The sequence below is a fragment of the Tamandua tetradactyla genome, chromosome 14 (genome assembly GCF_023851605.1).
Source record: "Tamandua tetradactyla isolate mTamTet1 chromosome 14, mTamTet1.pri, whole genome shotgun sequence".
In the NCBI taxonomy this organism is placed as follows: domain Eukaryota; kingdom Metazoa; phylum Chordata; class Mammalia; order Pilosa; family Myrmecophagidae; genus Tamandua; species Tamandua tetradactyla.
Window position 1 is genome coordinate 67,116,870 of NC_135340.1, and position 23,843 is coordinate 67,140,712.

The 23,843-nt window shown below is 47.1% G+C and overlaps 1 protein-coding gene across 1 annotated transcript in view; it reads right to left on the minus strand.

Moving 5' to 3' along the window:
• Positions 1 to 23,843, minus strand: part of MYO5C (myosin VC) — a 123,764-nt gene that overhangs the window by 82,778 nt on the left and 17,143 nt on the right. Inside the window, exons 3-11 of the mRNA XM_077127917.1 lie at positions 23,204 to 23,369; positions 22,484 to 22,628; positions 18,189 to 18,345; positions 15,190 to 15,333; positions 14,278 to 14,359; positions 12,533 to 12,640; positions 6,328 to 6,434; positions 2,823 to 3,088; positions 358 to 439 (exon numbers count right to left, since the gene is read on the minus strand). Coding sequence (XP_076984032.1) covers positions 358 to 439; positions 2,823 to 3,088; positions 6,328 to 6,434; positions 12,533 to 12,640; positions 14,278 to 14,359; positions 15,190 to 15,333; positions 18,189 to 18,345; positions 22,484 to 22,628; positions 23,204 to 23,369 — 1,257 coding nt within the window. The remainder of the gene's footprint in view (positions 1 to 357; positions 440 to 2,822; positions 3,089 to 6,327; positions 6,435 to 12,532; positions 12,641 to 14,277; positions 14,360 to 15,189; positions 15,334 to 18,188; positions 18,346 to 22,483; positions 22,629 to 23,203; positions 23,370 to 23,843) is intronic.

The window sequence follows — 23,843 nt, forward strand, 5'->3', positions numbered from 1 at the left end:
ATGTAGCTTCTATCTCTTTGCTGTGTCCATGGCAGGGCATGTTTTAAATTACTGGTAATCATTAAGGTATCCTAGATGTCCTGCCCTACATTAAGATTGGACAAACTCATTCCTGTACCCCATCGGCTGTCTGCTCTTTATTACCCCAGGTACCGAGATGGCATTTGAGTTAAGGGAGACAAAGTACACAAGGGTGCAATTTCAGGATACAGCCACAAGAGGGTGCAGTTTCTCAGCATGCAGCTCCTTTGACAATTAGAACTGAAGAACAAAGAAGCTTGGCTTTGCCTCTCTTCCCCTGTCTTTTGCCCACACAAGGCCGAGAACTAGTTTCAAGAAGGCAAAAAAGTCACCTACCAGGTTAAACTGCTGTTGCAATTTCTCGTTGGCATAATTGATGCAAAACTGTTCAAAGCTGTTCACATCAAAGGTTTCAAAGCTGAAATACAGTTTAAACAAGTTAAAATGTAACTTGAAGGCCGTAAATATTTGCTTATAGCTAAGTACTTCTGACACACCTCAGAACTTAAAAGTTGGTTATGTTTTCTGCAAATTTTAAGTATACTCAAAGCATTTGTGGTCAGGTTGCAAACTGCCTCTTTCCAGGGGGCAAGAAGGATTCCGACATGTGCAAAACCCTCACCACAGACAAGGCATCATAACAGGCGTGTCGCAGTGTGGGGTTTCATTTAATCCACACAACACTGATATCGGCACCGTTATCACTTTATAAATGAGGAAATCAAGACTCTGCGAGGTTCAAAATTACCATTTTCCCCACTTGTGTTTCTGTACTGATTATAAATATAATTCTTTATCTTCAACAAATTATGTCTAAAAAGATGTTCCAATTTATTATAGAGATGATTCCCATTAATAATAAAAAGCATGGTATACTTAAGCATTTAACCATAAAAAACTGATTTTAAAATTCCAATAAATTTTGTGATTCCACTAAAAAAAAAGACTGAGAGGTTAAAAAACTCACCTGAGGACACACAGCTAGTGTCAGAACTCAGGTGTGAGCCTGATTCTACCTCCTGTGCTTTAAATGAAAAATAATTTCCTCGTCCCCAACTCTTACTCATGGAGGGGGAAACAGCACAATTTTGTCTCCAAGGGGTGTTCACAGTTCATGGAGGAAGAGGGCAGGGTCATTTAATATTCTATCACCCAGCAGATCTGATTAGGTACAGCACAAACACGGCCTTGCCTCCGTGCTCAGACTTCAAAGTGGCTCTCTCTGTAGTTTCACAGGAGTTGCAAACTCAAGAGGCTGGAGGAAAACAGCAGGTGACAGAGCTGGGTGCTCGTCCTCACGACAGTTACCTGCCTCTCTGGCCCTCTGCTATAACTGTGGGGCCACAGTCGTGCCCCACACAGGTGGGGTTAGGGTTAAGAGGCGATGTCCATAAATGCTCGCTTAGCTCAAAGCCCCACACCTGGACACACCCACTAAGCTTGCTCCCAGCAGAAGGCTGAGCGCTTTGGTGCCCATGTTTTGTTTGGCCCACCTCCTGTTTTACAGAGCAGATAGCTCATACAAAAACCCAGCTTTCTGGCTTCTCTTGAGAATCAGGCACTCTAATTTCTGGTCAGCTTAAATCCTTGGCCACGGCTGGCTGGAGCTGAGCAGTAGCTGCCCTTTTGGACTGTGGGTTTGTCACAGGCCCCATACCACTTGCTGCACTGACAACTGAAGAGGAGGTTATTTTTTTGGAGGGACAGCATTAATTCATGGAGTGGCAGCAAGCATGTTGCTATTCTAATCTCTGAAGAGGTATTTAATTTAAAAATTAAAAATACACCCGAAGAAGTTCTTGTGAATTTACAAATACTCTTAACTTGTGGCTCTTAGCCAAACATTCAAATCCCTGTTAGGCCCCCAGGTCCTGTGAATCTGATCCCACCCGCCTTATTCTGCTCTGGTGAGTACAGGCGCTCCTCTTCTCCTCCCCAAGCCCAGCAACCTCCAGTCCATACAAGTGCCTGTCCCCAGTTTCCAACTATCTGCCTGTCTCTACTAAGATTTCAGTGATCTGAGGCCAGCTGCTGACACACAAAGCCGGGGTGCGAGCAGCCCTGACCGTGTGCACGCAGCTGTCTCGGTTGGTCGCTCTGGCCAACCGCAGCCTTCGGCAGCAGGTGTGAACTGGCCCTGGGACTCGGAGACGCAGGGCCAGGCAAGGAGGGGGGAAGGAGAACCGAAGTGCAACACAGGCGCTTGGTCCCCTGAGCACTGGAGTTGTCTGCCCGCGGGGGACTGGGAGCTGCATGGCCCTGCGCCTGAGGACGAGCAGGCCGAGGCTGGGGACAGACCTGTGGGGCGTGATTCTCCCTCCAGCCGTGCTCTCAGTTTCCCTCAACGAAAACGGAGAGGTGGGTCGGTGCTGGCAACTTGCAGGCCATTTGGGGAAATGCGCGAGAGCCTCACGCAGCCCCGCTTCTCTCACTGGGGAACAGCCTCGACTAGTTACAGAATCTTTCTGAGCCTTGTTTTTTTTTCCTAATCTCTAAAATGGGGATAATGATAAAGTTGTTTAAGGATTAAGTGAGAAAGTGGCGTGCAAGGACGGTAAACGGCACCCAGTGAGCTCTAGATGTTGGCCATTACTAATTGAGCATTTATTTAACAGGCTCTCAGTTGAAAACCCTGCAGTACAGGGGACTGTACTGTAGTTAACAGCCATCCCTGCAAAAACAGAGTGTCATCTCTCTTCTCACTCCAGACAGAAAAGAGGAACCAGAGTGAAGTGGCCTCAAACTAACCAGGCATTTGATACTTAAATGAGGAAAAACAGGTGCACTAAAGAGGATCTTACCCATAAATGTCCAAAACACCAATAAAAGTGTGCTGCTTGCCTGAAAACTGCAACGCTTCATTAATTTTCTCCACAATGAAGTTGAACAGGTGGGCATAGATCTTTTTGGCCAGCGCATCCCTGGCGTTGGCCGCCTGGGACCTCGTCATGGGTTTCACCACCGTCTCGGAGGTTGTGACGATTTTGCGGTTGCACAGCCACTGAGCCACTCTGCTGGCCTCCAGGCCCAGGAGCTCACAGAACATGTCCAGGTGAGGGTCGAACTCCTTCAAAAGTAAGCACGAGCCCTGTCAGGGCTGCCCAGCTGCCCGAGCCAGGACCTCCCCGGCAGGCCAGGGCTCTCGTTCCCCCAGGGCCCAGGCAAGGATGCAGGTGAGGAGGCCGCATGAGACAGGGTTGGGTCTGGGAGCGGGGGTGGGGGGGGGTGGGCGCAGCCACCTTTGTCCTTTCTGTCCCTGGCCTCTGGCAGAGTCCCACTGCAGCAAGTGCCAGGCTCTCCTGGGCTGTGCCCCACCCAGGATTCTCATTCTGGCCAAAGAAGGTCAGTAGCGATGAGGTCACTGAGCTGTCCCCCACCCCATGTGTGTGGGTACAGCCTCAAGCCCTATCTCTTCCCTCTGCATCATGCCCAGGCCACCTGTCAGGACGCATGCCCACCCGCCCCACCTCGAGGGGTCAGAGGTTGGCTGGGGTGGTGACCCAGGAGGTCCTCAGGTGCAGTTGTCGGACGGGCCCTGGTGGGGCTCCCGGACCTGAGCTAGCACCTGAGACTGAGGCAGAGGACTTCTCCTGGACACAGTGTCTCTTGGTTCTCCCCTAGCCTGGGCATGAGAACGGTCCCCATTGCCCAGCAAATGAGAGAGGGAGGAGGGACTTCCCCACTGCACCCCAGTCCCAGCATGGAAAAGGGGCTCTTGTTACTTGGTCGAGGAGACACGTCCCCAGGACAGCTCCAGGACAGGCCAAGACGCCATCTTAACAAGCGGGCCACCCGTGGGATCGTTTTGGGGGGTGGTACATGGTCTAGGACTGGAACCCGGCTCTCCCACATGGAAGGCAAGCATTCTATTGCTGACCCACCCATGCACCCCAGGATTGCATTTTTAAGTGTGGGAGTCTGGTCTAGGAAGCTGTGTTAAAAGTCCTGTCCCCATCACCCCACCCTCCACACACCCTTCTGACCAACACCACAATAATACAAGTTGTTTCCGGCACCTGCTCCCCTTATTTGGGAGGGGATTAGTGGTGCCACTGATTTCCTTCCTTCAAAGATTAATTAAGCCTTCTGAGCTCCACAATTCAGCTATCAGCACTGCTATAGAGGGAAATGCAAAGAGGCAGTTTCTTTTTATTTTTTAAAAATAAGATGGTCTCATCCAAACTTAATTTGCCCAAGATTTCAAAATGAAGGGTATGTGTATTCCAAAGCTCAGACCAATAATTATAGGCCTAGTAATTTCCTACAAATACATTTTTATAGGAGTTTCCAAAGGATTTTTAATCTGTTGATTTTAATTCCCCTCTAAAATACTACCTTGGTTACAAACTTCATGGGATCAAGTTTACTGCGATGGAATTTGCTGGGTGGGAGTCACATTTTCAGACTATGAGAATTAGAGAAGAAAAAGGGCAAAAACCCAGCTTCTTTGGGGTAAATCAGCAAGGAAATAGAAGGGGAGAAATGCTGTCAAGTACAGCACTTTCCTACCCCAGGCCTATGCCAGCTCTCTCACAACTTCTAAACTGTTAAGTGAATTAACTAACTCTGTGAAGTCAGGACATCGAGGGAGTCGGAAGTTGGTGGGGAGGGGGGGTGGACACGGTGTTAGAACACAAGGAGAAGACAGAGAACTGCTCCCTGGTAAAAGAGCAATAGAACTGAAGTGCTAAAGCCCAAGTGCATGCGCTCCCCTCTGCTCCCCTCTCTCCCTGAACTGCAGGTCCCAGAGCCAAGACATCACTGGTTGTACAAAGTTATCAACTGACCCTACCAGTTATTTTGGAGACATGAAAATAGACATGTTAACACAAAGCTCCGACATGCTTTTATATTTCATAGAAACATTTTTTACCGTGCTTATTTTCTTCTTTACATGGATGTTGATGATTAACCAAACACATATAGCCTCTGTGTACTACACATAGGAACTTGCTATGGAAGAGTCATACACATAAACTGATTTTGTGTCCATTAAATATAGAAACCTAACACAAAACTTAGGTGGGAATATATTTCCACAGAGGAGGCAGGCACCACTGATGTTTGACTCAGTGGGCGTCAGGGGACAGAGGGAGACCCTTTCTGCTTAAAAGGGCTCAGGGCCGCTAGGTCCTACAAGACCCTCACCTCCTCACCCCTCCCCCTTCACCAATTACCCCATCTGCATGCACTTTCCCAGGTCCTCAGACAACACCTCCTGCCACAGGCCTTTGCACTTGCTGTTCCCTCGGCTTCAAATGTCTTTCCCTCAGATATAGCAGGATTTGCTTCCTCACTTCTTCCAGCCCCCTGCCCCCTGCTCTCTCATCAGAGAGGCTTTCTCTTACTAGCTACATGAAAAGCAGAATCCCTCTTCACGCTCTACTCAACTTCAATTTCTCTGAACAGGCATCACCAGCTGTCATGGTTAGGGACATGTGTCAACTCGGCCAAGTTGTGGTAGCTGTTTATCTGATTGGGCAAGTACTGGCCTGTCTGTTACAATGAGGACATTTCACAGGATTAGGTCATGATCACGTCAGCTGCATCCACAGCTGATTCCATTTGTAATCAGTCAAAGGGGAGTATCTTCTACAATTAGTGATGCTAAATCTAATCATGGGAAGCCTTTTAAGGAGGACTCAGAGGAGACAGGCCCCATTTCCTGCTTCGACTGGTGAGCCTCTCCTGCAGAGTTCATCCAGACCCTCCATCGGAGTCGTCAACTTCACAGCCTGCCCTGTGGATTTGGACTCTGCGTTCCCGTGGTCACGTGAGACATTTTTATAAATTTTATATTTGCAAGTGTTCCCTGTTGATTCTGTTTATCTAGAGAACCCGAACTAATACACCAGCCGTTTTTTTTTTTCACATGGGCAGGCACCAGGAACTGAACCTGGGTCTCCAGCATGGCAGGTCAGAACTCTGCCTGCTGAGCCACCGTGGCCTGCCCTATATACCAGCTGTTTTTGACGTCTCCTCCTCCCTCCTACCCCCAACACCAGATTAGAAATGCCCAGATGGGCTTTTGTTTTGTCCCTGCTGTTTCCCCGGAGCTAAGAACAGTGCTTGGCACACAGCAGGTGCTCAATAAATATTGGTTGGATGATAGAAAAGCAAACAGAGCGTGGATGTTTCCCTCTGCATTGCACGGGGAAGCAGCTCCACTCTTCTGAAGGAGCCGCAGGAGCCCCGCTTCCAGCAGGCCCACTTGTGCCTGGCGCTAAACTGCAAAGGGAGGAGGGCTGTGGGGCAGGCCTGCTGGCGCTCCCCCCGTGCCCAGGAGGGCACGGCAAACCTTCTTACCCTGACTGAGGACCTCTCGTTGCCCACCGCTGTGATCTGCACGTTGCCCAGGTGTAGGATGGCGGCCAGGATCTTAAAAACATCATTCTGAAAATCCTCCTTGAAACCTGAAAATAAATATTTTTCCAAATTAGGAATATTGCATTTCTTCTTTTACATAATTACCAGCAAGATAAGCATCTGAAGTATTTCAAGACACTCTAGCACTGTCAGTGCAGAGAGCTAGAATCGAGAGGGTAAAGCAACCCCCAGGAGAACCTGGTTCATTCTTCTTTCTACTTTGACCTCTGCAGCCTCCCCCAGGGAACGCCACACCCCAGGAAGTTTCCCTTTTTGCCCTGATTGCCAGGAAGTTCCAGGTGACCGCTTCACATCAGGTTCTTGGGAGAATCAGCTCTCGTTTACTTACACTATAGGGTTTCTTATTAAATTTATATACATACACCTACAAGCTTGCTGAACTCTTTTTAAGAGGGATACTGGATGGCTTCCATTTGCCCCTCCAGGCCATCTGCTCCCTGTCTCTGCCCTAGACCAGGTCAATGGGCTCCCATGTCCTCTGGCCTCTGGTTGGTTTGACCAGTGGGGAGCCCTGGCAGGAGGTCAGAGAGAAGAGAGGAGAGAGGTTCTGGGTGTGTCTTCCCCTGGTCTCTTTCCCTGTGAGGTTGCCTCGGCCTGGCAACGTTGCCTAACTGACAGAAGCTCCTGACCCAGCGATGACTTTGCCCAAATCTCCCTCCTTCCAGGGGGCAGTAACACCTCCAGACCCAGATGGAAAAGACCAGCGAACAGCTCCGCGCTGCACGCCCAGGTCCAGCCGCACCGTTGGGGCACCCTGCACATCCCCCTACCACAGCTGTCATCGGTCCTCTGCAAATAAGCCCTCCCCTTACCTGGACTTGGGTGTGCCATGTGCCATGTGGGGCCCAGACTGATGTGGGTGGAACATTAAGTATGAATAGATATGAGATTCAGTCATCATGAGGGGATTAGGACATTTCCTAACGAACTGAATAAACCAAGCCAGCAGCTGAAGGACGTCGGTCATGCCCGGCTCTGTGTAGGGTAAGCATCAGTGTGGAGTCAGTGACGCTGCAGGAGCCTAGGAGCCTGGGGAAGCCGTGGGCAGACGGGGCAGGCTCGTGTACACGGATGCCGGGCTCTCTGGTCTGCGCCACTCTGCTGAGACGCCAGGTGAGGACGGGGCAACCCCTCCCCACCCCAAGCCTGAGGACAGCAGCCCTAAATGCCACATAAAAGCCTCTGTGACCGCTCACTGCTTCTCACTCAATGCGTGGACAGTTTCAATACCAGCTGTGTGGTGTTCTTAAACAATTCCAAAACCTAGAGAGTCTTCTCTAATTCAAAGATGAAATAAAATCAAAGTCTTAAAAAGATTCAAACCAAAAAAAAAAAAAAGAGAAGACTTTGGCTCAAATTGAATCCAGGCATTTGCTGCCTTCCCCCCATTTGAGGAACAGGTACCTCTGTCAATAACACACCTCCAGGCCGCCGACGCGATGATGCGGGATGCGGAGAACCACCCGGAAATGCGCAGTTTGGGAATGTTCCTTTCAGCTCCCCCACCAACTCTGATCTGTACCTATATCACTTAGCTACTCCAGGCCTTCCAGCATGGACAAGAGAGAGAAAAAAACTCTATCACAGTAAAGTCAAAGAAAGAATTAAGTTCTCAGTGAAGTAATTACCTTCAGTGAGAGAAAGTCACACGAAAGCAAGCTGGCCTGAAATCAGATTTCAGTGAAGAAGTACAGTGGTTGAGTCCCCATGGCCTGGGGTCCAGGCAAGGTCTGACTACTTCCAGGGTGTTTCTTCCTGCCAGACATCAAAGATCATGACAACAGCTAAAAGGTCAGGATCGAAGGATGGATTAGATGAGAAAGAGACAGACAGCAGTAGAACCGAGAAAAAGAGTTTCTTTGCCAGAGTGCTTCCCCTTCTGCTTTCTTGGGAATTCTTTCAGTGCTAGTTTCCATAGCAGGAGGAGAACCAGAAAGGAAGGCGGAAGGAACTCTGCATCAGTACTTTCCATGCATCTTGTTTAATGCTTATAACCACCATATGAAGGAAGTACTAGTATTGTGCCCATTTTACAGAGGAGGAAACTAAGGCATAGCCAGGTTAGGGAGCTTGCCTGGGGTTGCACCAGGTATGTCATAGATGAGCAGTTTAACGCCAGCACCCACATAGTATGTGAGAAGACCCTTAGAGTTCATGAAGACATTTTAGCTTCACTCAAGATGGTCTAAACATGAAGTTCCCCGATTGCCCCGTGCCAGGCAAAGGAGACAGTTGGGCAGGAGCCATTCACTGGGCGTGATGAGGCTTTGTGCATTGTACCAGATGACCTCACTGCCCCTTTCTCTGCACAGTCGCCACAACAAACCACAGCAATGGAAGAATCAACCAACAACTGCTCATTTAGCAATTACATTTTAAAAGGAACTATCTGCCCAAATGTATTAAAAGCCTATACATGGGTGGGCCACGGTGGCTCAGCAGGCAGAGTTCTCACCTGCCATGCTGGAGACCTGGGTTCAATTCCTGGTGCCTGCCCATGCAAAAAAAAAAAGCCTATATTGAGCAGTCTGCCCTAGAAATCTTCAACTAAGAAAGATAACACCAAGACACAGAACAATGGGACAAGCAGTACAAATAAGATATCCACATTGTTAGGAGATGCACTGTTGGACAGTGCATTTCCAATGATGGAAATGCCCTAAAATGGGATTTATCAGCCACCCTTATACGGGAGTCCCTAAGTAAGAAGTGCCCAGCTGAGCCCAGTCGACTAAGAATCACAAAAGACAATAATAAATTGTACTTGTAAGCCACTAAGATTTGGGGAACAATAATCGATAATTGGAACAACTATTTTCTTTTTTTTTTTTTTTAACATGGGCAGGCATCAGGAATTGAACCCGGGTCCTCTGCCATGGCAGGCGAGCATTCTTGCCTGCTGAGCCACCATGGCCCGCCCAAAACAACTATTTTCATTATTACCCCATATACAGATGGGAAAACTGAGGTCCAGGGTACTAACTGACCTATTCAAGGCCACAGACTAATCTTATGACACACAAAATAACTGGAGAATATACAAGACATTTAATTTAATTTAATTAAGAATTAAAGTGTGAGGCAATTAGAATACACAGGCAATTAGAAGAAAGGTCGAAGGTCTAGCTTTTTTAAAAAAATATTTATAAACAGTTTTATTCACACACCATACAATCCATCCTAGGTGTACAGTCAATGATTCCTGGTATAATCACATAGTTTTGCATTCACCACCACAATGTACGTGAGAACATTCCCATTTCTTCCAAAAAGAAAGAACAGAAAAAAATCGCATACCATTTAGCTTTGGTATTTGCCTTTGTTACAATTAATGAAAGAAAGTTACAGTGTTACTGTTAACTAAAGACCCTAGCATGCATTAATTGTACTTTTTCCCATATGCCATCCCATTTTTAATAACTTGAAATAAGGGCATACATTTATTCTCACCCATGTAAAAACTTTTTGTATTTGTACAATTAACCACCATCCTTGTCCACTCTAGGTTTGGCCTGACTGGGGTTATACAGTCCCAGTTTTTATCCTCTAGCTTTCCTTCTGGTGGCATACACGGCCCTAGCCTTCTTTCAACCATACTCACACCCAGCTTCGGTCATTATACTTACAGTATTGTGCAGCCGTCACACAGTTCTGTGCTATCCATTTCTGAGCCCTTATAATCAACCTTGTTAAACATTCTGCACTCCTTAAGCACCAAATGCCCAACCCATACCCTATCTCCTGATAACCTGTGCTCTCAACTAACTCTCAGAATTTGGGCCTAGTGCTTCTAAATCAGACTTGGTGGAAAGAAGCGGGTACAGGTTCAATCGCACTCCTGGAATTCTGCCAGCCAGCTTGGTTACTTGCTGAGAAGCGCTCCCTTGAAGGAGAGAGGCAGGAGTGACCCCCACCCTCCCACCGGCTACTGCACGCAGCACAGTGGGCAGTCCTTACCATGAACAGCCATGGGAGGTGGTAGATGGTTGTAATCTCCCTCCCTATAAAATTCTGGGGTGCTTTCTCTAAAATAGGGCCAGGACTAGGGCAAAGCAAACCAGGTCCCTAGAGCTACCCCTGCATTTGTGCAAACCTGTGTGAGCATGCAGGCTTCCTCCAATTTTGTGCCCTAGATGCCTCCCTTGCCTCATTCTAGTCCCAGCCCTCCTGGTATGAAAATTCGTGAAAACAATCTAATGTGTGTGATACAGTGGGGAAAAATGCTGCAAGTTTCTGAGCTCCAAAAATTATGGAGGACTTCATGGAGGAGGGGATGATTTGTTCAAAGGACCGTTAGGGCGTCAACCACAGAGAACACAGAGAGGCTGAAGATGGGCAGTAACATGTGCAAGCTCAGCCTAGGGATTCCTTACCAGTGGTCGTGAGATCCCTGCAGGCGAGGTGGGTCCACCTTCTACAGATGAGGAACTGCCTCTCCCAGAGGGGGACCTGCCCGAAGGCACGCCAGCTGGGATGTGAGGGCCTGCTTATTTGCTCCCAAGGCCAATGCTATTTTCCCCTCTATCCTTTTGCTTCAAGGTGCAGAGCCTGGTGAGGTGGGAGGGAGCAGCCATAGGGTAAAGGGATGGGAGGAAAGGGCAGGGCACCGGCCCAAGGTCTCCGTGGAGCCTGCCAGAGCCGCCGCCGCCTGCCGCTCCTCCTACTCTGTGATCCTACCGATCAGGCCCATCACACAAAGGCTGTAATGTGACTGTGATTGCTTTAGGAAAATGGTCATCGGTACCGAATGTGTTTCTATCATTGTCAGAAATGTTCATTTGGCCCTATCTTTGAAGTAGTTTTGAGGGAAAAGGATCTGATTGTAATTTTCTAAAGGGAACCATCCTGTTCTCATTCTCAGTGATCAGATTGTGTTGATCATTGCCTATTACATCTTGTCTAGAACTTTGATATGTTTAAACTCAAATTCTCTGCCTTTTACATTCAAATAGGTGCTGCCACCAAGAGCAGAATGAAGACTAGCGGTCCGAGGTGAATATTTTCTGTAAAATGTGAAAATGGCCTATTGGCTCACATTAATTAGAAGCTCTTGATTGGCGATTACATGTGAGTGCCTAGATTAATTTAAAAATGTGACACCGAACGACTATTTTTTTTGTAAGTGCCACTTGGTAGACAATCTTTCAGAACGTGAAGTCCTTATGGGAAAAGTAAGGTGTAGAAAGATTGGGAACCACTGTCTGCTCTGAGAACCCATCCCTGCCTCACACTTTGTTGGCACGAAGGTGGTAAAAGACTTGGTCTTCCGAATTAAAAACAGGAAGTTTTGTTTTTAATACAAAAGTGTGAAATCCAGTTCTGTCCCGTGCTAGACCCATGAGCTTGGATTGGGCACCTACCATCTCTGTGCCTGAAGACTCCCCAGTCTCAAATGGGGGAAATACCAGCACCGCCCTCAGTGTGAGGTTTGAGTTAAGACAGGTAAAGGGCTGAGCGGCGTCTGGCACATAGTAACCTCCCTATAAGTGTCTGCTATCTACTTATCATCAAGACACTTATGAAGGTCAGGGACAGTCGACACTACATTTCTGAACAGCACCAGACCTTTCCTTCCCCAAGTCCTCACTGTAGTCAGCCCAGAAGACCTGGGCACCCGTGAGTCAACGAGCCTGAGGGGAACACGGTTTGCTCTTGAGGTCTTTTAAAGGAAAAGCACAATCTTTTTCCCCCCAAAAGCTTAAGTATTTTTATTCCATTCCTTCTACCATGCTCTTGAGACTCTTCATCACAGATTGAAGAAACAGAACATTTTCATTTGACTAATGAAAAAAAACTATGATATGGCAGCAAAAAGCATTTCAGAGCTGTAGTGGTAAAAGAGTTTTGTAGCAGCAATCTATTACTTCCTTCTGACAATAAGCATACCCATTCTTGAATTCTGAGCTAATTTGTTTTATCTGAAAATGTCTGCTCTACAGGAGGTTTTAAAACTTATTTGGCAATGCATTTTTAAAAAGCACAGTCTTGATTACTTTGGTGAAGCTCTGACAATATCCTCAAAACATGTCCTGGCTTGTTCATCTTATAATAGGGACTCATTAGGAGTCGTCAGGGCACACGCACACTGGGAGACCCTGTCCTCCCACAGGCCACCTCCACTCACCCAGCAGCGTGAACGTCTTCTGAGTCTCCACCATGTCGGCTCTGTCGTCAACGCCATCAATGCCCGTACTGCCCCCCATGCTCGTGTAATTAAATTCTTCTGCACTCCCTGAAAGCAAAAAAAAAGTAAGATTTAGGATGTCTGTGATGAAGGAATTTGGACCTATGTGTTCATCAGAAAAGCAAGGAAGGAAGTTAACACTTGAGCTGTGTTATGTGCCTTACATATAGGACGTATCTGTTTATTTCTCAGAATTCTATGCTCTAGATACAGAAGCTGAGGCTCAGAAAAATAGAGGGACGTGCTCAGTCCCACAGCTAATGGTGGAGTAAGAATGTAAACACAGGCCTGTCAGACTCAAAGCTCACGGTTTTCGTCTTTATGTCCAGTTTTTCACAGTTTTACTGTTCAATTGACTGTATAATACACTGCACACATGTAAAATGTACAATCTGATGAGTTTCAACCTTTGTAAACTCTTGTAAAGCCAACCTCAAAATCAAGATAATGCAATATGTGCACCTAATATTTAAATAGTAGGTGGCCCTTCAGAAAACCCTTTCGTGTTCATTGTTCACATCCTGTTGGCCAGGCCAGGCATTGGAAACCTGAAGAAGTTTCTTGGCAACTTCTCAAGATTATAAAGAGCACATGTTTGGCTCCGTCACACTGGAAATTACCTCTAACAATTCTCATCTACTAACAGCACAAATGATCAAAGCAAAAGAGCTGTGACACCACAGGAGTCTGGTCCGTCTGTACGTAAGGACAACAGCTCAACATCTGAACTGTCCCTGAAATAGAATTAAAATTACAAATAATTATGACCCTGAGTTATCAGGGAACTTAAAATCATGATAGAGATATATTGTTTAAGAAGGCAGAGAAATATGTCAGAGGTGTCTGTGGTAGTTAGAGTCAGTTGTCAACTTGGCCAGGTGAAGGCATCTAGTTCTGTAGCTGTGGACATGAGCCAATGGTACGTGAACCTGAACCTTATCTGTTGCTGATTACATCTGCAGTCGGCTAGGAGGTGTGCCTGCTGCAGTGAATGATGTTTGTTTTAATTGGCTGGTGCTTAAATGAGAGAGCTCAATGTAGCACAGCTAACCAGCTCAGCATTCCTCATCTCAGCACTAACAGCTCAGCCCAGGCCTTTGGAGATGCAGAAAGGAATCACCCCGGGGAAAGATGTTGGAACCCAGGGGCCTGGAGAGAAGAACAGCACAGACCATCCTGTGCCTTCCCATGTAAGAAAGAACCTCTGTGGAAAGTTAGCTGCCTTTCCTCTGAAGAACTAACAAAATAAATCCCCTTTTATTAAAAGCCAGTCCGTCTCTGGTGTGTTGCATTCCAGCAGCTAGCAAATGAGAACAGTGTCAGAAGAACTTTCATCCAAAGCAGTTCAAGTGAAAAAGCAAGCTTGGGGACTTGCACAGCAGTATGTTTCAGTTGTCAGAAGACCTTATTCAAGCACTTCCAGCTGGATAAGCACAATCACCCCCTGAGCTTGTAACGGAACCCTGAGGCTAGGGGTCTCCTTTCTCTGTACCTGTCCTACCCTGAGTCCTAATCTTTGTTCTTAGTTAGAAGCATCAATCCCGTTCTCAAACCCAGGGGTCTTCTGTCCTTGGGCAAAATACTTCCAGAAAACGTTGTGTTACTACTTCAAGAAGAAGAAATTAACCTAGAATTTGAACCCACACAGTAAAGACAGCCCCCTCCACACACTGTCCATCACATACCCAATTTCAGATGTTTAAATTCTGGCTGCTGTGCAGATGCACAAAGCTGGTAGAAAATGTGGTAATTTCGTTCATTTTCTGACTGCAAAAGAGAGAAAAGTTCTGAAAAATGCATCAGCCATTTACAAGTGAAAATGTTGGGCTTTCAACTCAAGAGGACCCTAAACGGCTATTCTGGATGGACAATCCTGATATCATGAACACTGATATTTGCCTGTGTTTTTCACCGTGGTCCATATGCTGTGACTCAATCTATTCTTCTCTTCTGGGCTCTGCTTGCTGGCAGGTCCCTCCTCCCGTGAGTGAGAACTGGGCGGCTCAAGATAGTCTTCCGATTAATAAGCCCACAGAAGGTATAGTTAAATGAAAACCTGGTATAAACTGGAAATAATGGGGTTCATACCAGCTGAAAGTTTTAAGAAATTTCCTGCAATAGAAGCCTTACCACTGTTCTCCTACTGGGCCAAAACTATGAGAATTTTTTCCATTTTACTGACAGAAAGGCCTTTTTCTTAAACCCCACCTCATTAGCTCTAATCCCATTCTCTTCCTGATGGAAAGCTTATCTGTTTTTAAGTGTCCAAAATTAAGAAGTTATAACCATTTCCCCCAATCATACAACTCCATTGGTACTGCATCTACCCATCATTTTTTTTTAAATAAATATAAAAATTGGGGGTGGTGTAACGGTGGCTCAGTGGCCGAGTTCTCGCCTGCCACACCAGGGACCCAGGTTTGATTCCTGGAGCCTGCTCATGCCAAAAAAAAAAAAAAAAAAAACCCAAATTGCAAATGAAAGACAGAAAACTATTTTTCAAGTGATAGAATGTAGATTACCTAATGCGTATATAAATGTAAACAATACTTATAAAGTTGAGGAAAAGGAAATTTGATTAATATTTTCATACTTACTTGAAAGACAACCCTTGATTTCTCCAGCAGGTAAGTTCTCATGTTGGCCCCTATAATTTGATTTCTCTCATCAAAACTGATTTCTGTGTATTTTCCAAACCGACTACTGTTGTCGTTGCGGGTTGTCTTGGCATTTCCAACAGCCTATGAAACAGGACTTTCTTGAAATAATGACATTAAAAAACCTTTGCCTTGAAATTATTGGAGAAGATTTTAGTAAACTTCCGCAGTGCACACCAGAGTCAGGGCTGATGGGCAGAGGGAGTCTGCCTTAGGAACCATGGGGGCGGGGGATGAGCAGCCACTGCTTATAGGGAATACGACACAATCTTAGCCTGATGTCTGCTGTTCTTCTCCATCTTGCCGGGACACATTGAGTAGAATCAGAAAAGAATGTGGGTTCTCATGTTTCATGGCCCTGAGTTACTAATGTTGGGCAAATCAGTTCATATTTGGACAAGTTAGCTTATTTTTCTGAATCTCAATTTCTCTATCTGTAACACGGAAATAATACGAATCTTTTAGAGTTGAGAGGATTAAATGATAGAAGGTCTCAATTCATCCATGCCCTAAATATTGTAGATGCTCAATCACAAGTTCATATCCTTTCTCCAAACTTTTTTCTATTCATACCCCTTGTCACTCCTGTGTCAGTTTGAAACTGTTGTATACCCTAGAAAAGCCATGTCCGTTAACCCTCATTCAGTATTGCTGGGTAGGATCTTTTTTACTGTTTCCATGGAGATGTGACTCACCTAATTGTGGGTGGTAACTTTTGATTAGATGGTTTCCATGGAGATGTGTCTCCACCTATTCAAGATGGGGTTGCTTACTGGCGCCCTTTAAGAGGGAATCATTTTGGAAAAAGCTTAGTGCCACCAGAACTCACACAGCCAGAGATCTTTGGAGATGCAGAAGGAAAATACCTCCAGGTGAGCTTCCTGAAACAAGAAGCTGGGAGAGAAAGCTAGCAGATACCCCGTGTGCCTTCCCAGCTGACAGAGGTGTTCTGGAACAATTGGCCTTTCTTGAACCAAGGTATCTTTTTCTGGATGCCTTAGTTTGGACATTTTTATAGCCTTAGAACTGTAAACTTGCAACTTAATAAATTCCCTTTTTAAAAGCTGTTTCATTTCTGATATATTGCATTCCATTAGCTTTCACAAACTAAAACAACTCCCAAACCCAAACATTACATTCAATCAAAAAACTGCCCCTTTCCATCCCTCCCACACCCTTGGCATGACTCTCCCATTCTATTCTGCTCTTGAATTCCATCCCTGCTCTGTTTCTCTCTTGACTCTCCCCACTGGCCACCCCCGATTGCCCAAACATCCTCCATCTAAAAGTCTGGTCCTTCTGATTGCTCACATGTTGTACCTTCTGCCTAGGCTATTGGGCTTTCCATCAATATATATTTACTGAGCACCTACTACGTGCCAGGTTCTAGGTGGGCAAAGGTGAACCAAATAGACATGGTCCTGCCTTAATGAGCATACAGTCTAGTGGGGGAGGCAAACTCACACAAAATCACACAAACAGTCACACAAAATCATCCATTGGGCATTTAACTGGGCAATGCCTCGACAACTTTTCTACTGCTATCTTGGCCCATGATTTATGTCTCTATTTAACTTTACAATGTGCTTATGTCAGGTTAGTGAAGTCTTAAACTTGGGGACAAGGTGTTATTCTTTTCCATCACCTCCTACATTATCTGGCACATTGACTTAAACATTTAAGTGGGAGGTCTGATATACCCACTGGGGATCATGATTTGAGAAAATAGGGAGAAGGGGGCTAGGAGTCTAATGTTCCTCATTATGTGCTATGTCTCCAAATAGATCCGAATCCACCCTCTGCCTATGCTGTAAGGCAGCGGGAGTGGGGCTTTGGCCCTGCCTGTGCCTCTCGGAGGTCCTTCCCCCACGGGGCTGCCCCCTGCCCCCCGGTACCATTCTGGTTGGCCTCACTCACATCTTTGCTGACAAATCCCCTTTGCTCGATTTGATTTGTCATGTTTACCAATTTCTATGGTGCGAATATTCCCACCGTGACTGATTTCAAACTACCAAAGGTGTAATGAGGAGGCCTGAGGTCTGAATTTTTAACAAATCAGTTCATGGAAGCCTGCTGGCTTCAGAACACCACTGTTTTCAGTGCCCCTGAGATGTCTGTGCCTGAGGAGGTTTCCCCTGAGATAAAAACATAAACTGGGAATAGATAGGAGTGAAGGCGGTTCTCTAGTGGAACTATAAGTAATATTACCGTATTGAAGGTGAACAAGATTGAAAGGGGGTGTACAGATCTACGTGTCCCACTGATTAACACTAGAAATATAAATTAGTTCTCGCCAGAATTACTTTAAAGGTATGATTCATGCACAAACAGTGTTTAAGTCCAGGGTACAGAGAGGAAACTGCTATTGCATGCTATGGGCTATGTTCAAAAGGAAACCATCAGCACTACCACAGCAACAGCAGAGGTAAGTAATGGAGGGAGGGACAAGAGTCAAGAGGAGGTTTAGATTTCCTGTTTGGCAAGGGTATGTTATTGGTTTTCTTTCTCTTGGGAACAATGAAATGATCTAAAATTGAGAGTGTTGATGGATAGTGGATGCATAGTGGTACTATGCATGATGCCTGATGAATGCAGGTGGCTGAAGCAGATTGGTGAACGATGGTGTATACCTACGAACGAAGGTTGTGCTGCTACCAACAACTATATATATATATAAACTGGGGACTATTTGAGCCTGATGGTAGAATTTCTGAACCCGCAGGTGGAAGAGGAGAGTCCTGGAGGCAGCAATCTCTGCCCCAGCTTCCTGCAAATCCCACCGGGAGAACCGACTGCCTGGCTCTATTCTGTCCTTGCTTTTTTTGTTCTTTAAAGGGTGGGAACTCGCGTTAACAACGACAACACAAGACCTAAACTAGCTCAAGCCCCGGGTCTCTTCCCCACGTGCGGCCGCCCCGCCCCGGGCCGCGGGCACGCACCTCAGTGATGGGATTGGCCGCCAGCACCTTGTCCTCCACGTGCGCGGTGCTGCCCGACCTGCTGACGGTGGCGAAGTAGCGCATGGCGTAGCGGGCTGACACCGTCTTCCCAGCACCTGACTCCCCGCTTACAATTATCGACTGGTTTTTATTGTTTCTAAAGCAAATGAATGAAAGGATTTTTTAATGTTCATTTCTTTCCAGGAAAGAGGCGATATATGTCTATAAAGAAAACTGCAGACAGGCAGGGGGAGAGGAAACTGTTTCCTCACTCCAAAGTAACAGTCTTTAACATTTCAGTGAATTTCCTTCTAGTCTTTGTGTGTGTGTGTTTTTAATGCGTTATTGCTGAACACACAATTTTGTTTCCTGCTATTTTCCCTGTGTCAGGGTCCCCAAGATTAAGCCCAGTTTCGATGACTTCCCCAGAAGGACCCACAGGAATTAGCATATAGTCTTATTCACAGCTAAGACCTATTATACTGAAAGGACAGAAAGCAAAATCGGCAAAGGAAAAGTCTCGTGGGACAAAGTCAAGAGGAAAACAGACACAAACTTCCAAAAGTCTCTCCCAGTACAGTCACACAGGATACACTTCACTCACACACACACACACACCTGCAATGAGTTGTGACAACACGTATTAACTTATTGTCTACCAGGAAAGCTCGTTAGAGACTCACAATCCAAGGTCTTACTGAGGGGCTGGTCAAGGAAACACCCTCTGCCTAGCACATACCAAAATTCTAGACGCCTAGTAGGAGAGCAAATGCTCAGCAAAAACCACGTTACCCACCCAGGCTAGGAACAGTGAGCCGCTCTTCTCAGGTAGGGAATGGCGAAAACCCTCCCAAAATCCAAGGCCCCCAAGGCCAGCCAAAGGCCAACCTTGCAGACAAGTTTACTTCATACAAATTCTCATTTAATCCTTACAAAAATGCTATGACAGGGCCACGGTGGCTCAGCAGGTAAGAGTGCTTGCCTGCCATGCCCGAGGACCGGGGTTTGATTCCTGGTGCCTGCCCATGTTTAAAAAAAAAAATGCTATGACATATATCCATTTTATGGATGAATAAAACTGACTCAGATTGGTACACAGTGCATATGTGAGCGCCGGAGGGGAGCTTGGAGAGCTCCAGGTGCAATCCTTTCATTTTCAAAAAGGGGAACTCAGACTAACTCTGAGAAGGTGAATGACATGCCCTGCATCCCTCCGCCGGGTACAATGGGCCGGGTACAATGGGGCTAGGATTCCTAAAGCTTAGCATCAGACAAGTCCAACATGAGCCTGCCCGTGTCTGGTTCTAGTTATTAAGGTTAGACAGATGGACCTCTGCAGAGAGGACTGCCTCTTCCAGCCTGGAGCTGGCCTCGCCCTACAGCCCCAGCAAGCAACCCAGCCCTGGCGCGTCAGGCTCCGAGCCATGGGCTGTCATCACGGCAATGTCCTGGATACCCACAGGGAGCAAATCCCAGCACCATGGGGCCTTTAGGGTCAGGAGGAAACTAAAGGACCAGAAAATCTTTATCCAACAGCCATCCTCCCCTTCCTGCTTCGGGAACATCCCCAATTGCTAGTTGGCACATTCCTACCCATAGGAAGAACTGTGTATCTCAGCCTCCCTTGCAGCGAGGGGTGGTCCTGTGACTAGCTCTGGGCCAATAAGCTGTGAGCCAAAGTGCTTGGTTGGCTTTTGGGAAGGTATATTCCTCCTCTGCCAGGAGGTGAGCATCCTTCTTCTCAGGAGCTCTGTCACCTGGGACATCGAGGAGACTGGCTGAACACTAGCTTAGACCTTGGGATGAGGGTCTGTCCTAGGGGCACAGGGTCCCTGATGGCTCTGCGGAGCTGCTGTGCCAGCCCAGGACTGTCCAGCAGGCTTCTCTGCAGAAGAGAATCTCATGCCTTGTTTATGCCACCATTAATTTCTCTGGATTATAAGGAGAAACCCAAGTATGTGTAGCTCTGAAGGTGTGGTGCGCGGATGAGGAAACCAAAGCTGAGGGAGACCTGGGGCTGCACCCCGAGTCAAGTGGTAAATGCTTAGATTCCGGGTCCTGTGGCTTGTTTCCCGTCTGTGAAATGAGGGCACTGATGGCGGCTCCACTGACTTCACAGGGCTGTGGTGAGACTCAAAGGAGACCACTGGCTGTGAGCCATCTTTTGCAAACAATAAAAGAAATTACAAAGATTGGAGGTGGCTGTATTTCTTCACACTTTACAGGGCCAATACAGGATGGTTACAGGAAGAAGAAGTTACATGTGCAGACAGAAAACGTGAGCACAGGGCTTCACTCTGCCTTTACTTGCTCTGTGACCTCGAGAGACCACCCTCTGGTGGCTCACTGCCTGAGGCTCACTGCCTGAGGGGGTGCCCAAGACGATGCATGTGAATGCATGCTCGGTGCCTGCTTCTCAGGAGGCTTTCAATGAGTGTTTCTAACAGAACAAGAACGCCACACAGCCAAAAGATAAGTGGTAGTGTTAGGATAAAACCCAAAATTTCCTACAGCTCACGTTCATCTGTCATTAGATTCTGCTGTCTTAGATGGTAGAAAAGCTTAAGCATCTCACAGTAGAGAATAAATCAATACTCCTCCCACTGCAAAAGGAGCACGTGCTATTCCCAGGCCACTAAGACTGACCTTTGACTACCTAGAGGGAAGGAAAACCAGCAAATGTATGTAACAGTCATTTGCTATTTATTACATAACCTTCTATTCCTGGTGAGAATTTGTTCAGGGGTTCTCCTAGGGGTTTCACTCAGGGAACGTATGAGCATCCATACAGTCATGAGTACATGCGTGCATGAGCACTTGTGTGTGTGAATGTGTGTGCATAGCTGTGTGTGTGTGTGTGTGAGCAGTTTAGGGTAGAGCTTCAGAGTGTCAGTCCTAGAGCCAGAATGCCAGAGTTCAAATCCCTATGCTGCCAATGGACTGGCTGTGCGACCTCAGATAGGTTACTCGCCTCTCTGAATCTCAGCTTCCTTATCTGTAAAATGGAGATAATTTTGCTAGCAGTTTCTACCTCATAAAGACGCTATGAGGAATAAGTGAGGTAATACATGTAAAGCATCTGAAACAGTGCCTGGCCTCACAGTAGTTGCCTGAAATGTTAAATGTGAGCCATTATGTGTATGCCGATGGGGTGTGTGCAGGCACTTGTGTGCATCATGCACTTGTGAGTGTGCCTCCATGGGCGTTAAGGGGACCCTGTGACTAGGGCCCACAGCAGGTTCCCTAAGGTCATATTCAAAGTCCTCTCAACCCCAGGAAAAGCAGTGAGAGCCAAGGAGACACTCTGAGGTCAGGGGTGGTCTTGGGACACCCACCAAGCTGGCCTGTGCCTTCTGACTTAAGCACTCCACTGGACTGAGTTACAGAAAATTAATGATAAAAATAATTATCATTTTTTGCAGATATAAAGTGCTTTCACCTGTTATCTTTGTGTCATTGGAACCTCATGAAAAGCTTTGTAGAGTATTATTAATGTGCCCAACTTAGAGGTGATAAGAACGAGGCTTAGAGCAGCTATGCGGCTGGCATTGTGACCCTGCCTGTAAACTGAGGAGCTGAGACTTGAAGCCAGGCCTTCTGAACCTGGGATCCTCCTGTACTCCAGGACACACAACCAACAAACCCACTTGTCCCCAGGGAGTTCACTTGGCTTTCCAAGAAGACTGTGCAAGGGACTTGGCAGCATTCCCACGGACTGAATGATGACAGAGTGCTAGGAGCTGCTCTGAGTAACTTGTCCAGCTGGTCAGTGCAGAATCCAGTGTGGCTCTGTGACCTGGAGTAGAAGCCACTGTCCTCATGTAATGACAAAGGATGAGGCGGGGGTGGAGGGGGAGGAAGGAGGATTTGTGGGGTGAATAAGGTGGAGGAAACTTTAACAAAAGACGATATAAGTGGAAGGATCTTTTAAATGGATTGCTAACCATGCCAAGAATGCCTGCAAATAAAGGCAGGTAGGACTGCCAATTATCAAAAAAAAAGAAAAAAGGCTATAAAGCAGGGAATTGTAGGAAACAGAAATAACCAGTGGGGCAGAGGAGAAAGAAACACCCCCTTACATGTTAACCTAGACACCCTCAGTGACTCAGGACCCCATGCCCTTCCCTCCAGGGCGGATCTGCGTTTCTGGCTCCTTCCCGGGAGTCTGCTCAACAGAACGGCCCCTCTGGCCTGGCGATCCCTTTCAACGAGTCCAAGTCAGATGTCTCCCAGCCGCGGCGAGGCCAGGGCGGGAAGCCTGGGGGGAGGAGGAGGCCGGCCGGGCGGGCACCTACCTGGCCATCTGCTTGTAGGCCTCCTCTGCCACGGCGAACACGTGGGGGTCCATGTCGCCCGCGCTCTGCCCGCTGTAGGCGTGGATGATGGCGTCTCCGTAAATGGGCAGCTGCTTGTACGGATTCATGGCCACCAAAATGATTCCTGAGAGCAGACGTCAGAGGCAGTTACTGGATCCTCACTGTCACCTGTTTCTGCAGGTTTTGGGGGGCAACCCCAGCTCCGCTACTTAGTAGACTTCCCGTGGGACTTCGGGCAGTTTGCTCCGTGTTCAGGAGCTCCGTTCCCTGCGGGGGCTGCACCTCTGGCTCCTGCAAGGGTTGGGTGAGCTGAGGTGTAGGGTGCCCAATAGACTACAGCAGGAGGCTTGGCAATGCTCGGGGCACTAATTATGATAATAGCATTGCCCCAAATAAGTACGTATTTATCAAATCCAATGAGAAATGCAAACACAAGCTTTATCCACATGTATTTTTTCATGACAGTACCATCTTAGTTCTGGTTGACGATTCTGCCCACTTAGACCCTTCTTCTTATCACATATTCCATGACTGTCAAATGTTCACCTTTCGGATAGATATTTGGGCTAATATGTCAATGTAATTGCACATTTTGGCATACATCAGCATTTCTAACATGAACATAATTCTCTCGATGCTCTAGATAGCAAGACTTGGGCTTCCGCCTCACTCCTGACCTCCCAGACCTGCCTTGCTTACCGCTGTAGGTGTAAATGAGCTTGGATTCTGCAAAGCGGACTCTGAGATTGTGGAGCACCGCAGGCTCGTGGAGATAACTGAGAGCCGTGAGGTCGTTCTCTCCTACAAGGATGTCGGGGTTCCGAAGTGGTGGCAGAGACTCCGAGTCAACGGAATAATCTAGCTCCTGTGGACAAAGAGGGAGTTAGAGTAGGGAAAATATTTCGGTGTATCTGCTGAGCCCCCGCCTTTGTCCTATTGCCCACTCTCTTTCCCCACCAGAGTCATCTCTGACACTCTGAAAAACTTATGTACATTAACAAGAAAAGAACCTTGGAGTAGTGAAGAGCATGCTGGAATGGGGGCCAGGGTGGGCGCTGGGGAGGGGCACACACTCTCTGGACCTCACTTTTCTGACTGTGAGAAAAGGAACTGGACCAGATTAGAGGCCCTTAGAGCTCCAGGGGCCAAAATGAGGGTGTCAGGGAAGCCGCGGGGGTAGGATCCCGGCACCCCACCTGCAATTCTACCCCAGGGGCTTGACTTTTACGTAGTTTATTAGCATTTAGATTCCATGAAAGTTTGCATTTGAAAGTAGGACCCTGCTGCTAGTGACCCGATGACCTAAGGTCCCCTGCAGCCCTAAGACTGCAAATCTCTG